Below are 15931 nucleotides of genomic sequence, written 5' to 3'. Positions count from 1 at the left end.
AGTAATAGTAGTACATTTGTTTGCTAGCCCATACAGTTTCATCTTTTGTGACAAATGCACGTGGTTGGCTTCAAATTCTTTTACTATAGCTACTGCGTCTGTGGCTACTAATTTGAGTTCTGGTGATCTCAATATTTTAGTGATACTCTATATTCAAAGCGCGGAACATCAACTCTCTCGCACCTCCCAGGACAAGAAATATGACAATCTTTTTTTTTTTTCTTTTTGTTTCATCTTAAAAAAAAATAAGTTTTAGAGTAACTTAATTGGAAGTCGTTGATAGGAAGTGGGTACTAAGGGTAGATATGGCATTCGGTCTCCGAAAGCTCCCACTGAGAGGAGATTTCGTCCAAATAACATCCACGTTATTACATTTGTTTTTTGATCAATCGTCAAATCTTACTCCTATTCTTATTTCAATTTACGTTAAAAAGGATTCAACTAAGTCAATGGAATTAGGAGAGTAAATTAACACCACCTTTAAATTAAATGAGCGCACTGCTGCACATCTTTTAAATTTTATCGTAGGTTTAGTGAATCGAACTCTTAATTTGTAGTCAGACCTGTGCCTTACACTTGACGTTGACATTATTACAAGGAAAAGAAGATATGCCATTATTCTATTTTCCTTTCTTCCCAAAAAACATATACTATCTTTGAAACACTTAGTGATGACATGGTGTGACGAAGAGTGGAGAAAAAACGCCATTCCACTAGTGTAGCTTCAAATATTTATGAAATTTTCAAAAGAAAAGTATGACATAATAAAGCACGAGAAGAAAGTAGTTCTTTGAAGAAATCGGTCCAAAATGTGCACCTTCTATTTTCCCTAGCTATTTCTGCTTGCCATAAATTTGAATAGTTTTTTAGTCAAATTCTTGATTGTACCAGTATACGGGGCTTATAGAATTTGCCTCTAGTCTTCGTCTAGGAAATTCCACCTTCATCTGAAAAGTGAAAACTCCATCGTAGATGTCGTCCTAATCTGTCGCCTCCACCCAGAAACGTATGCGGCAGCAATTTGCGACTCTTCCTTTTACCTGGACGTTGTGGACTCGATTCCGTTATTTGTCCATTACTCATAATAAACAAATCCTTTGATCAACGTGCCATATTGTCATACCATTTTTTTAAGAATTAATTACATTTTCCTCCCTTGTAGTTTTGTCAAATTGCAAGTAGACTCCCTAAACTTTGAAAAATAATAATCATCCCCTTTGGCTTTAGCATTGCATAACAAATTGCTCCCTCCCATTAGTTTACTAACTGATTGTCAACCTATATAGGAAAAGCGCGAAAGGATTCGTAAAGGATGGTGGTGATTGTGCTGATGTGGCTGCATTTTATTCGCTGAGGGGTCGTCCTCCATCACGTGGGACTCGCGTGCTTTCGCTGGGAGGAGAATTCGGATTCTTGCTTTTCTATGCTGGGAGAAGTGGGATTCTTGCTTTTGTCTGAGAGATGAGGAAGGACCTTCGGTTTTGAGAAGAAACCATTTCTCTGTTTTTGTTGGAACGACAGATGAGGTGGGCTCGAGATACCTACTCCCATCAAGTGTCTCCCATCTCCCATCAAGTGTTTCTCTCTCATCACTGCTTTCCCCTCTCATACCCAAACGACCAGATCACTATGATTATTGTACCCCTTGTTGATGATCTTCTCCTCTTCCTTATTCCCTGTTTCTCGGTAAAAAAATTATCCCGACACAACCTTTTGTTTCTCTCTTTTTTTTCCAAGTACTTACTGATCTGTTCCAAAATTTTTCTTTTCGAACCACTACGGCTGCTGTACTCCTCTTCTGTGATCTTCTCCTCTCCGTTGTTCTCTATTTCTTGGTAAAAAATTATCCGGACACTCGGCCTTTTATTCATCTCTTTTTTTCCAAGCACTTGCCAATCTATTCCAAAAATTTTCTTTTTTCGTATGCTTTCTGTCTGGATGGACTATGACTATCAAGCAAATAACATTATCGAGTTCTGTTGGTGCTGGTTTCAAGCAATCATCTTTTTTTTGTTTCAGATACATTGCAGATCGAATGGATCTGTTAAGGATGGTGGTTGTTGTGCTGATGTGGCTGGGTTTTATTGGCTAGGTGGTGGTCGTCAATCACATGCAACTCGCGTGCTTTCGCTGGGAGGAGAAATGCAATTCTTCTTATTGTCCGAGAATGAGGACTCTGGTTTTATTCTTTGGTTCTCCATGTGTGTGTGTGTCTTCTGAATATTTTTTTTTGGCTTATAGTGAAAGAACTGATGGGATCAATACCACTCCAATTTACGGGGCTCAAGGTAACCACTGCCATCAATCTATTCCCACCTTTCTCTCTCTCGTCTTTTGACAAATAATTATGCTGAGCAAACAAGTTTCCTCAAGGTAACCATCATATCTCTCTCCGGAACCGATGAATCACAATGTTCCAATTTAACATCGACTTCTTCTCATTTTCGTAATCTTTTTCGGGTAGCTTCCAGATCTGCTTGATTCTCTTGTAAGTTCTTCTTCATCAATAAATATTATTAGTGGATTCTGCTTTCCAATTTTTTTCTTTTGCAAATAACTCTCTCCCAATGCTTTCACTTTGACTACCAAGATTAACCCAAAAAAATTACGTCTAATCATTCTGGAGGGGAAACGGAAAGAAATGAAGCATTTGCATGGTAATCGAGTGACTTTTAAGGTTAGCTTCCTGTTATTTTGTGGATATTTCTTGGCTGTGAATTTTTCTTTTTCATTTTTAAAATTTTATGACTATTAGGTATCATTTGGTGATTATTTTGTTTTTTGGCTTTTTTGTGTGTATTATGACTGGTAAAGAAATAGAGGAGTTCACAAAGAGAACTACACGCAGTTGGTTTCTTCAGGTTGTTTATTGCTTGGTGTGGTTATACGGTAGTCTTTAAAAGAATTTTTTTGAGGGTTTTCTTGTCTAACTTTATGTTTGTTGTTATATTGCAGGTTCAGATATGGGAAATCTTTTGCAATGTGTCTTGCCTACGGTTTTTCATATAAATAGTCCAAGAAGATTATTCTCATTGCTTAAAGGGTTTGTTCTTTCCTCCCCTGCCTAAACGTCTCTAGCCTTTTTTCCTTTTTTTTCTCCAGTTTAGTTGTCTAACATTGTGGCTTGTTGTAATTTTTTCCCCCCTTTGTAAGATAATAAGGTTGTTTCAGATCTTCTCTCTCTGCTTGATATTCTTTAGCTCCAGAAGCAAGGGAATTTGTAGAATCTTTTTTCAAACTATCTGGTTCTTTGTTGCTTCTTAATCTTTATTTCCTTTCTATATTTATTGATTTTATTCCCCAAAAATTTTCACTTGGTTAATATATAAATTTTGCTTATATTGTTCCTTATTTTTTTATCCATGCTTTCTCACAAGACAGATGTAGCCAAGAGAAGATCATCACCGAGAAACATTGCGAGCAATTTTGCTTCCTTAGGTTTCGTCCTTTTTCATCTCGGGTTTTCTCTATTTTATTTTTTTTATTTTTTTAACTTTTGTACTCTTTTTTAAGTAGTTTCTATGTTACTTGTTTCTTTCTTTTGGGTCTCTAGAACCCTCTGTACAAACTTGTATGATATTTATTATATATGGAAAAATTACTCGGTAGAGAAATTGAAGGAAAAGCTTGTCGACAAACTCTGGAAAATGAAGTTTTCATGGTTCATATGATGATTTTTTTTCTTTTTTTTTGGTTTGTTATGTGTAGGGGTACGTTCAATTATTGACTCACAAAAGACGATCCATATGGTAACCAGCCCAAAGTCTCCATTTGTGGAGATCAAATTTCATGTCAATGACTGTTAAAAACTTTAGTTATTTTTTTCGTGTCTTTATTTTTGAGAAAACTATTTTTCTTATTTTTTCCTTTTGTGAAGTTTTGGTTCTCATTTTCCGGATAGTGTATATGGATTCTTTAAAACAAAAGAAAAAAAATACTTTTGTGTTTTCTTAGCTGTTTTTTTCGACAAACGTTGTGTTTTCTTAGTTGCTGATAAAAGCACTGGAACTGATCAAGGAGATACTCGTTTTAAGAAGAAATAATAAAATTACATAGTCCTATGCGATTTTTTTTGGAGAAAAATTTGTGTGAGTTGCATTTTTGGTTGTAGAATTAGTTATTATTTTTTTTGTCAAAATTGTAGAATTAGTTATTAGAATGATTGAAAAATTGGATTTTGATCGACTCATTATAGATGGTAAGAGCTTGAGAGTAAAATTGGATTTCTACTATTGTTTTAGGTAGAATAATTTCAAATGTATTCCACTTTGAATATGTCTGAAGAGCCAAGTTTTATTTCATTTAACTGTTCCACTGATGATGCATTATCCTGTTGGGTTTAATTATTCTTGCTGGCTTTGGTTAAGATTGTCTTTGTTGCTTTTTCGATTCTTGAGATATTCCTTTTCTTTTGTTTAGAACATTAAAAGTAGAAGTGTGAAGATGCTCATGGGTTAGTTGCATTAATATCATCAAGAAATTTTGTCAGATATCGTTGCTTTTGGTTTCTCCTGAGATACTGTCTTGTCCTTTTACTTATTTATTTGCTTATTTTGACTTTCGGACTATTATTATAAGTTGGTATAAATTGTTTTTTTTTTTTTCCAAAATTTGATATTTCTGATCAGAATTAAGTGTTCCATAGAAATTCAAATTCCTATGATATTTTCTTGAGGATTTTTTTGTTCAAATGTTTGGTAATCTGGTTTATGACATTGCTTTTTGTCTGTAGCTTTTAACTTGGAGTTTTGTCTATAGAGAAGTTTTTCAAAACCCGTCGTTCACTGCTGGATAGGTATTTGCTTTCAACCTTTCACGGGAACGAGATGGGAGTCTGAATGAAGCTGGAGCTCTCTGATGCTATTAGTCATTGAAAGTCTAGAATCATTTTGCTTGTGGCCAATTAGAAATACTTTTTTCTTTTCTTTGTCAATTTGTTCAATTGGCAATGGTATACGGTTTGGTCTCACTAAGTAGATTTTCTTTTTATACTGCATGTATATGCATTTTATTATTCGTTTGAATATATTGTAAAGAAAACTTATTGCTGTTAAATATCTTTTTCTAGGAACTAACAACTTTGATTTGTGATTTTTATCAACAAAAAACAAACTTATAGCTATTAAATGTCTTTTTTAGGAACTAACAACTCGCTGTGTGTATTTCTTCAACCTATATTTTTTCTCTTTCTCCTCCATTGCATGAGTCTTTTTTTTATTTCTATTTTTTCATTCTATGCAAAAGCAAGGAGCATCTTAATGCTCTTAGTAGTCTACTTATTGTATTGTCTTGCATTTCCTTAACAGATTATTCATATTCACTGCTTAATAAAACTACAAAAACAAAATAGCAAAGTTTTTGGTGCATCTTTTTGTAACTTTTCATACTTAATATTTGAATTTGAATCATTGGGCATTTCTGGGCAACCTTGAAAATTACACCGATCATCGCGCAGTGTTCTCCTCCTAGTTGATCAAAATCAGTGAAAAGGTAATACAAAAACCCTACACTGCCCCTCTAGATGTTTTTGTATTTTAATATTCTACTTATTTATACTATCTAAGAAAAAGACAACATCTTATAAAAGCATAAAAAGAAAAAAAAGGGGGGGGGGAATGAAGAAAGTATCAATCGGCAAACAAGGAAAGGCCAAAGGAACCTAGCGTATACACCATCAGGTCCAGCACCGTTGTCTTTGTCCTCTATCTTCCCTTTATCCCCATAACTCATGCCACCACAAAAATTCTTCGGTTCCTTCCTAGATGAATCGAGACAATGTTCTATCGCTTTCATGATTCATACTTCTTCTATCCATAAGCCACACATCTATCAACTTTTCCTTGCCCTTATTTTTCCTTATTTGTTTTCTATTCTAGAACTGCGCTGGGTTTCATATATACATAGGTATGGACATTAATAATGGAATTCAAAAATTGTTACTTGCAACTTGCAAATAGGCCTGTCAATGGTCTGGGTCTAGATCTCGACCCGGACCGGATCTGTCAAATAATTTCGAGTATGAGTTGGGATATAATTTCGTTACTCGGATTCGGATGCGGATCCGTTTTTGTTAAACAAAAAACGAGTCGGATACGAAATATGGTATTCCGGCCTGTATTGGACCCGAACCCGGGTATAAATTAATTAATAATTTAAAAAATATATATATTTATTAATATAATACCCCAAATTTACTTCTCTGACTATTGTCCATATAGTCAAACACACCAAAGACAAATGTTGTTGCAAAAATAGGCTTTTCATGGGCCATTTTTCGAGTAAACCCGACCCGGATCCGGATTCGAGAGAAAGAGTAGAGGACCGTCGAGTATTCGAGCGGGATCCGGAACTAGTATAGTATATCGGGTTCAGATTTATTAGTTTCAGCCCGGACCCGACCCGTTGACAGTCCTACTCGCAAGTTAAACCCATCAAACTGAAATCTCATCTTCTTCTTGGCTGCCACCTATTCTAAAGACTAAACCTTACCCTACAAATAGCCAGTTTAAGCACTTCTTGTGTTCGTGATTTATGATTTGCATTGATAAATTGCCTGGTAGTGGGAGCGTTTTCAGCATAGATGGCACAGGTTGGACCGAGGTCAAGATTTTGATTGGAAATATCTATTTATTTGCGTGATTTTGGGACTTAGACGGGGGAAAAGTAAGTTGGCGGTAGTTTTTGGTGGTAGTGGTCATTTGTAGTGAGATTTTGGGGGTCAAGCATTTGAGGGCACAAGTAATCAATGAAGTTGGTGACAATTATGACTAGATGGTGGTGGAGAAGTAGCACTGTAGATCTCAAGAACTTTCCTTTGCTTATATTCTTTATCTTCTTCAAATTAATTTATTCACGGCAAACTATATTAACTTTGGCATAAACCTTTCTTATTTTTACAAGGGGTTAATTTTGTCTAAGCAAGAGAAATTTTAACACCATTTAGCATCTGTTAAGTCGAAGGGGATAATTGTTATTTTTCAAAACTCAAGGGGTCTATAGTAGTTTGGCCAAACTACAAGGAGGTAGATGTAATTAACCCTTTTTTTTTTTTTAAAAAAAAAAGCTCTTTTATTATAAGAAAAATGCGTTGTTTAGTCTCTGTATGATTTTTCTCCTCAAAGTCTTGACAAAAGTAAATATGGATCTCAATGTTTAGTCACTAAAGTTTTGATAAGAACAAATTTGATCCAATTTAAAACAGATTCAGGACATTTGGAGAATTTTTTTTTTTCAATTACCGATAGAATTTAGCAACGTCTAGTCATGTATGTGTCCACTAAATTAAGTTTCAAAATATAAAAGTAAAATAGTGGCTAATTTTAAATAACAAATTTAAGAACTAATAACTCACTTGCTAACTAATTGATTAGTGAAAAAAAAAAAAGGAAAATTTTAAACTAAGACTCCTAGAACTAGTCGAAGCATCAATTCATCGACAAACTAGAACACTCTCAATCTATTAAATTGGTGGAATTCATCAGCGAAACTTGGCTGAATTGCCACCTTACCAATCACACACGACCTTTTTACTACGTCATCTCTTTTACTACCCTCATGAAGGCCCTTAAATTGTCCCAACCTCAAATGGACAGCGTTATATATACAGGCTCTAAAGCCTGATTTGGTGATGTGCAATTTTGCGTTAGCTACTATCGGAATAACACCGAGCTTAGCAATGCCAACTCTATTTGGGTCCTAAAGTTTCCAGAAGGATAGGAACCATCAAGTGGAATTAATACGATTTTACCTGAGGCATTTCTTGAGAGAGTGAAGGATGGAGGGAGAATTGTTCAAGGATCCGATGCTAGGTTGATGGTGGATACTGGAGTTGCTGCAGATCGAAGTTACTTATGAGAGATGAAAAATCAAAATTTCAAAGGGCCAGAGATGGCAGAAGTGATTAAAAAGGATGCGGTATTTCGAGATGCAAGGAAAGTAACAAGGCAGAAAATGAAAGATATGAGTAAGGATATGAAAAGAATGGCAGCTAGCCCTACTTTCTGAAGAAATCCAAGGACAATCCGGAGAGAATTAAGCCATCTGAAGGGAATTTTTAGAATGTAAACAAGGGGATTTGATCCCTTGATCTACACTTAAATAAATGAGAGTTTTAAAACTCTTTTGATGACGAACCATTGCAACAGAATAGTTTTTAAGATTTCCGAAGTTGACAGTTCCAAAAGTGCAAGATTTGATTAATCAATGCACATCAATATCCTGTTTCAAAAGAAATTAAATTTCCTAAATACTCTGTAAGATTTCATCAGTATTCCGTAAGATTGCTCAAACTTTTCAGAGAACCAACCAATAGACGCTAGCTGTTACAATTTTGCAAGTCGATCTGCTGCTTCACAAATTCAATGAATGCTTCTTCATTCATAATCAACATAGCTGCCTCTACATTCATAAATGAAATGTTAAGTCTTCGGCTCGCTGCTTCCACTAGAAAGCTCCCAAACTTGAGGATGGGCTAAACCAAAATTTTTTTGTTTTTCTATTTCACAAGAATTATATTTTGCACTTGAAATGATTTATTAGGATATATCATTATTACTTCCTCTCCTAAACTAATAAACATGGCTACTTAAAAACATGTCCTCTATTAAGCTCCAAAAGAATAAACGCAAAAGGGCTTACTGTTCTATTAAAAGGGCTGATCTCCGAATTAATGACAATAGTCACGTAAAATTTTATCAGGATATGAACCAATAACTGGGCAAGTTTAGTAGTTAGTTTTTGACCAATGAAATATCATCAATTAATTAATTGGACAAATAAGAACTCCATATATATATATATATATATATATATTCCCCCTCCTCCCCACGCTCCTTCCCTTGCTCACTGAAATATTTTTATTAGTCAATGACGATCTTGTGAAATAATTGATTGTGGACAAAACTCTTTTTTGACAACACCCTTTTGTACGACAAACGTTCTTGGCTATTATTGGTTGTGCTAATCAAATTTTTAACACAGTTTCTGCCTTTTTTACCCTACAAAGAAACCCTAACTTTCATGCCACGTGTAACATATTGAAAATTACCATTAGCAAAAGGATTCCAACTACCAAGAATCAAAAATGGAAAATAAAATCATGCAACCGAAAAGATTGGCGCTTCCATGCACGTTCCAAAGATCTTCAATGGTAATTTCTTCTTTCGAAAGAAAACAGCCTCTAGTCTCTCTTCCATCTCAGTAACGGCCTCTTCAATTTCAGCATATGTTTGCACAAATAGGGGGAGAATTTAGTATCTATCGCGCGGAAGGAAACCTGACATATTCATGACTGTATTGCCATTAACATTCTGATTCTGAAAATTACACAAAATATTTCTATTCCTATAATTAAAAATCTACCATCAATGAAGAAACTTCCATTTATGCAACGCCCAAAGCCTTGATAAATATGTCCCTTCCCTCTCCTTCGCAGCACCGAAATTACTTTCTCCACTGCAAGAAAACCCTCGGGAAGAAACCAACTAAGCTTCTCCTGTTATTGTTCTACAGCTAGCCGAATCATGGAATATCACCAAGACTCCTTCAGTGTTCTCATGTTCCCATGGTTGGCACATGGACACATCTCCCCTTTCCTAGAACTAGCCAAAAAGCTTAGCCAGAGAAACTTCAAGGTTTACTTGTGCTCTACGCCAGCATGCCTGGTTTCAATCAAGCCAAAACTTGCTGAAAATTTTTCTGCGTCAATTCAACTCGTAGAACTCCATCTTCCAACTTTGCCAGGCCTTCCTCCTGAGTACCACACAACCAATGGTCTTCCAAGCCATCTCATGGCCACTCTAAAACAGGCCTTTGACATGGCAAGTCCTAACTTCATCAAGATTTTGGAAACCATAGAGCCTGATTTGCTCGTATATGATATGCTCCAGCCATGGGCACCAACGGCTGCATCAGCCCTTAATATCCCTGCTGTTGAGTTCATTAGCAGTAGTACAACGATGACTTCCTTCATGTTGCATGTCCTCAAGAACAATCCAGGTACCAAGTTTCCCTTCTCGAATATTTTCCACGGAGATCTTGAGGCTATTCTTGCCAACAAGTTGCACGATGATGTCAAATTTCGTTCTAAAGAGATAAATCGTGTTGTCCAAAGCCTCCAACTCTCTTCCAAAATTATTTTGATCAAGAGTTTCAAGGAGATTGAGGGTAAATATATTGATTATCTTTCGCTGTTATCTGGCAAGAAAGTAGTACCGGTTGGTCCACTTGTTCAGGACCCTAGTAGTACCCATGGTAATAGTGATGATAATTTGGAGATCATGGAATGGCTTGACAAAAAAGAAAAGAAATCGACAGTTTTTGTTTGCTTTGGAACTGAGTATTTTCTGTCCCAGGAAGACAGGGAAGAAATAGCTCACGGGCTCGAGCTTAGCAACGTTAACTTTATATGGGCTATTAGGTATCCAAAAGGAGAGAATCTTCAACTTGAGGAAGCGTTGCCAAAAGGGTTTCTGGCCAGGGTAGGAGAGAGGGGAATGGTTGTGGATGGATGGGTACCACAGGCAAAAATTTTGGGCCATTCTAGTGTTGGGGGATTTGTGAGCCATTGTGGGTGGAATTCAGTCATGGAGAGTATGAAATCTGGCGTCCCAATTGTAGCCATTCCCATGCACCTCGACCAACCAGTCAATGCTAGGCTGATCGAAGAGGTTGGTGCTGGTGTGGAGGTTCTGAGAGAGGATGATGGAACTCTTGGGCGAGAGAAAGTTGCTGCAGTCATCAAACAAGTGATGCATGAAGAAATTGGCCAACTTGTAAGGGAACGCGCTCGAAGTCTGTCAAACAAGATTGAAGTGAAAGGAGACGAAGAGATTGATGTAGTGGTGGATGAATTGGTCCAGCTTTGTCTCGAGAAAAAGATGAAGGACGTAAAAAACTTCTGATTGATCGAGAGTTTATTCGTTTTGGTTGTTATGGGGGCCTTGTAGTAGTATATATGAGGTTCCCAAGTTTTGCTTTCAAGAAGTTTTTAGTGGCTAATTTGAGATATTAGTTGATGGATTATTACTCAAAAGTTTTACTAGTATTACCGTAATAGTATAAATAACTAGTTAATTTCCCCTTCTTGAATCACTACTCTCTTTCCCTCCTCCAAAAATTTGATCATATTTTCCTCTGCGCTGAATCTCAAAATTAGAATTGAAACTGGAACTATTACCACAATTTCCATCTCTAACAGAAATTTGAGATACGAACTGAGTACAAAATGCAATGCTAGACTATCTAATTACAAATAATTAAGTCAGTCTCTAACTAAAATTTCCTAGTTATTACTTTAATATGATACTGCAATTTTTCTTAGGCTGGTGCATACTGGCTGCTAGATTTTTGAGCCATCTTACACGGATTGAGATCAACTGGGAAGTCTGGAAGCCAAATTTAAGTTACCAGGCTTCTTTATTTCTTTCATTTATTGCAAGCCTTCGCCAACTCCTCTACAACCCCATCAATTTCTTCCTCACCTTTGCTTCTTATTTTCTGACTCAGTGATCTTGCTTTCCTCCTCAGAGTTTCTCCAGTTTCCTCTCCCATGACTTGTTTAATTGCTTCTGCCAACTTTCCTCTTTGAATTCTGCCATATTCATCTTCACAACCTCCAACCCTGCTCCAACATTCTCCAACACTCTAGCATTTACGGGCTGATCATTTACCAATGGTACAGCTATAATTGGAACACCAGACTTCATAGCCTCCATCACAGAACTCCATCCACAATGACTAACAAAACCGCCAATATTTTCATGCTTTAAAATCTTTGCCTGAGGAGCCCATCCTCACACCACCATTCCGTTCTCTCCAACCCTTTCAAGAAAACCTTCAGGCAATACTTCTTCAACCCTTATTTCCTCTCCTTTTGGAAGCCTAACCACCCAAATAAAATTAACATCACTCGGCTCCAAACCAATGGCTACCTCTTCCATTCCCTCTTTGGACAAAAACAACTCACTTCCAAAACAAACAAAAACAGTCGAATATTTGTCTTTCTGATTGAGCCAATCTAAGATACTACCAGTATTTGTATTGATCTCCTGATGGTCTTCAACAACAATATCTTCTACAAGCGATCCAACAGGTACAATCTTTTTCTCCAGTAAATCAGAAACAGAAAGATAATCAAAATACTTCCCTTCAAGTTCTTTAATTGTTGATCAAAATGATGTCACAAGACCTTTCCAAGCATTCAATCGGACGGTCTTTGTCTTTCTCCGGGTCCAAAGCTGATTCCATCAAATGAGCAATCTGGGATTTCTCATAATCATGAACATAAATTTCTGGCAAAGGGAAATCTGCACCTGGATTTTTTTATTGCATGAAACATGGAAGAAGTCATTGCTGCACCTGTGCTTACGAACTCAACTGCGGGAATGTTATGCTGCAAAGCAGTTTCTGGAACCCATGGTTGGATGATATCATTTATGACTAAATCTGGCTTCAGTTGTTTGAGGAGGTTAGAGAAGTCCGGCTCTGCCATCTCAAAGGCCTTTTTCAATGTGGGCATGAGACGGGGAGGAAAGCTTTTGGTTGTGTAGTAATGGGGTGGAAGTTCGGGCAAGTTTGGGAGATGGAATTCTACCAGTTGCATAGATTTTGAAAATTTTTCACTTCCATCAACAGCAAGTTTTTTCTTGATGGAGCTCAAATTTGTCGGGTTGGAACAAAATTGGATACTAAAGTTTCTTTTTGCTAAGTTCGTCGCTAGCTCCAAGAAGGGAGATATGTGACCATGAGCTAGCCATGGAAACATCAGGATCTTGATATTTTTGTGATTCATATTCAATGATTCTCCTGTTTCATTCGAGCACACAAGTAGAATTTTCCAACAAACTTAAGCTAATACTCTCTTCTTTGTCATAGTTTTTGGTTGTGCTATATGTAGTGGTAGGTTTTAGTCCTGTCCCCTTGCCCTTTGTAGGATTATTTTTTACTGGAACTGCAAATGGAGAAAATCTAACAGATTTGCAGATTATTTTGATCGGCATAAACTAATGTGGCATCGTAACCTTGGCTCATGCGAGAAATTGCTGATGATGCTGCTGGTCAATGGCTTCCGAAAATTGCTTCAATTATAACGATTCAGCAATGTGAGAGATGTGAGGTAAAAAAAACAATTCGTTGATTTTTGTTTATTTTTAGAGATGAATACTTGTGTAAATTGAGTTTTACAAGAGCTATACGCAAGTGCTGATACTGCAAAGAGAGAAAACGAAAGTTTGCACTATAAAATTTACATGTACTCTACGTACAAGAATCTACAAATTTTGGATTCAAGTATATAAATATAAAATTTTGATGCAATAGTGTACGTGGGAAGGTTAATCTACATTTGTGTATGCATACGCTCCAGAAAATTCTCATTTGTATGCTCTCAGTTATTCAAATGTTACGAGTATGTTGATATGAATTCGGATATGATCACCATTTAGAGTAGATAAAAAATCTGAGCTTCCATCTTAGAACTAGTTGGAAATCAGTGGAGTTGGCTAAGGCTTCCATTTCCCATCAATTGAAACTGAATCCAGCAGATAAAACCCTCGAAACAAATATGGACTCGTAAATATTCTTGAAGAGAATCATAAATAGGTTGACGAATAATGAACTGAACTCTTGTACCATAGAAAAAGAAATTTTAGCTTTGTAATGAAAACCAATTAACCATATCCTATCAGTTTGGACTAGATATCCTAGGAAAATGTGAAAAATTTTGTCAAGAGCAGTCACCTAAAGATCTTCCCGATAAAAATGGAGTAGCAATTAAAGATTGCCATTAATACTAGCTTATCTTTAAGGCTATTAATGATGGATGCATAGGTTTAAAATACGTCAGCAGAAGAACTCCATCCCGATCCCTAGCCAGCTTCTCTTCTTCCACGTCTCAGCTTTGGAGTCAGCAGAAGGAATCCATCCCGATCCCTAGCCAGCTTCTCTGCCTCCACGTCTCAGATTTTACTCCATCTTTGCCCCTCGCCAGGCCAACACGTTATCATGTTTTGCTATGTTCTATGCCACGTTTCCCTACATCGCTTGGATGCATGCAGAAAGAAAACAACAAAATAGAGTTCTACCTCTTGAATATGTTAATATAAAATCATATGCAAGCAGCCAATACCATGCACATGTTTTCATAATTATATTGAAGAAAGGAGAGGGTTGAGAAAAGTTTCCAGTTTCATGGATACAAGGAAGAGAAGTTTCAGGATTTTAATGCTGCCATGGTTAGCTCATGGTCACATATCTCCTTTTCTAGAGCTAGCCAAAGCACTTACAAAGAGAAACTTCTACATCTATGTCTGTTCTACACCAGTCAACCTCAGTTCCCTCAAACAGAATCTTTCTGAAAAGGACTCCATTTCCATAAAATTAGTAGAGCTTCAAGTTCCTACTTTGCCAGAACTTCCTCCTCATCACCACACAACCAATGGCCTCCCACCCAACCTCATGCCCACTCTCAAAGAAGCTGTAGATATGGCCAAACCTAGCTTCCATAACATCCTCAGAACTCTAAAGCCAGACATGGTTTTGTATGATTTCCTCCTGCCATGGGTACCAGCATTGGCGTCAGCCCAGAATATTCCAGCTGTGTCGTTTATTTCTACTGGTGCAGCAACATTTTCCTACGTCGTCCACTATAAGTTAAACCCGGATTCGGAGTATCCTTTTTCCTCCATATATTATAGAGAATATGAAAATCATAAGCTAACTGGAATGGCTGATGCAACTGCTAGTGGCATCAAAGATTCAGACAGAGTTATTAATTGTGTGGAGCAGTCATCTGGTATGATTTTGATCAAGACATGCAGAGAGATAGAGGGAAAATACATCGACTATCTTTCCCGTTTGTCGAAAAAAAAGATTGTCCCTGTTGGTCCCCTCGTTCAGGCGCCAGCAATGGAAGACGCGCCCACGAAAATCATCGAATGGCTTAGCAAGAAGAATCGTGGTTCCACGGTATTTGCTTCCTTTGGCAGTGAATATTTCCTGTCCAGAGAAGATATGGAGCAGATTGCTTTTGGATTGGAGCTCAGCAATGTTAATTTCATATGGGTTATTAGGTTCCCTGTAGGAGAGGATATTAGCCTCAAAGAGGCCTTGCCAAAGGGATTTCTTGAGAGAGTAGGACACCGAGCAATGGTGCTGAAGGGATGGGCACCACAGGGAAGGATCCTCAAGCACCCCAGCATCGGGGGATTCGTGAGCCACTGCGGATGGAGCTCAGTAATGGAAGGCATCAAGTTCGGAGTTCCAATAGTAGCGGTGCCAATGCACCTTGACCAGCCACTGAATGCTAGGCTGGTGGAGGAGCTAGGCATAGGTGAAGAGGTTGTGAGAAACAAGCAAGGAATTCTTGAAAAGGAACAGGTGTCAAGCGTGATAAGGAAGGTGGTCGACGAAAAGAGCACCACTGGTGAAAGATTCAGGCGAAAAGTAAGAGAATTGAGTGAGAAAATGAGAGGAAAAGAAGAGGAAGAGATAGATGATGTGGTTGAAGAGATGGTAAAACCTTGCAGGAAGGTAGACAGGTATAACTCAGTAGATATGCTGTTCTAGCACTGGATCACATCCCCTTTACATGTGTGTTCAGATTCTCCTCTGGATGCCCTGGGCCGCTGTAATCGGGTCTTCGAAAATTCAACAGGTGGTGATAATGAATAACTCAATTCCCGATTGTCTTGTGGATAAATAAAACGATTAAAACTTGTCTGTGAATGCATCGAGTTCACTAGAAATGACACTAGTTTGGAATACGAGGAACGCAGTCCTCGGGACCATCATAGTATAAGATCGCTTCTTTAAGTTGTGAAACAATCCATCGGAAACTGTTTATGTGAAGTTATTCAATGGTAAAGGCACAAAGCTCAGAGAAGCCATCTTTGACTACTGTTTATTGCTTTCTGCTATCTTGATTGCTCAGGTA

At 37.3% G+C, this 15931-nt stretch overlaps 2 protein-coding genes, 1 long non-coding RNA gene and 1 pseudogene across 12 annotated transcripts; 3 read left to right on the top strand and 1 right to left on the bottom strand.

The window, feature by feature from the left end:
• The first annotated feature begins 1260 nt into the window (after window positions 1-1260).
• LOC140034993 (uncharacterized) lies at window positions 1261-5078 on the top strand. 10 transcript variants are annotated; one of them, XR_011838904.1, is made up of 7 exons: window positions 1262-1835; window positions 2020-2288; window positions 2374-2488; window positions 2591-2861; window positions 2956-3043; window positions 3382-3438; window positions 4759-5078. It is a non-coding gene; the product is annotated as an uncharacterized lncRNA (long non-coding RNA). The 10 variants fall into 10 exon arrangements; XR_011838900.1 differs by having other exon boundaries at window positions 4796-5077; XR_011838898.1 differs by having other exon boundaries at window positions 1261-1835; window positions 2956-3438; window positions 4759-5077.
• Window positions 5079-9521: 4443 nt separating this feature from the next.
• Window positions 9522-10901, top strand: LOC113723823 (UDP-glucosyltransferase 29-like). The gene has a single exon (XM_027246792.1). The coding sequence runs from the start codon at window positions 9522-9524 to the stop codon at window positions 10899-10901; it is 1380 nt and encodes a 459-aa protein (XP_027102593.1).
• Window positions 10902-11151: 250 nt separating this feature from the next.
• On the bottom strand, window positions 11152-13029 carry LOC140035485 (UDP-glucosyltransferase 29-like; annotated as a pseudogene).
• Window positions 13030-14106: 1077 nt separating this feature from the next.
• LOC113725694 (UDP-glucosyltransferase 29) lies at window positions 14107-15894 on the top strand. Its single transcript, XM_027248994.2, has one exon. The coding sequence runs from the start codon at window positions 14188-14190 to the stop codon at window positions 15562-15564; it is 1377 nt and encodes a 458-aa protein (XP_027104795.1). The 5' UTR covers window positions 14107-14187; the 3' UTR covers window positions 15565-15894.
• The last annotated feature ends 37 nt before the right edge of the window (window positions 15895-15931 follow it).

Source organism: Coffea arabica, chromosome 2c, assembly GCF_036785885.1.
Source record: "Coffea arabica cultivar ET-39 chromosome 2c, Coffea Arabica ET-39 HiFi, whole genome shotgun sequence".
In the NCBI taxonomy this organism is placed as follows: domain Eukaryota; kingdom Viridiplantae; phylum Streptophyta; class Magnoliopsida; order Gentianales; family Rubiaceae; genus Coffea; species Coffea arabica.
Note: the sequence above shows the minus strand (reverse complement) of the source record. Positions and strands in the feature narration are given on the sequence as shown.

Bases quoted from the DNA above. Each gene is read 5' to 3' on its own strand.
- LOC113725694 (XM_027248994.2), top strand. From the start codon at position 14,188: ATGGATACAAGGAAGAGAAGTTTCAGGATTTTAATGCTGCCATGGTTA.
- LOC113723823 (XM_027246792.1), top strand. From the start codon at position 9,522: ATGGAATATCACCAAGACTCCTTCAGTGTTCTCATGTTCCCATGGTTG.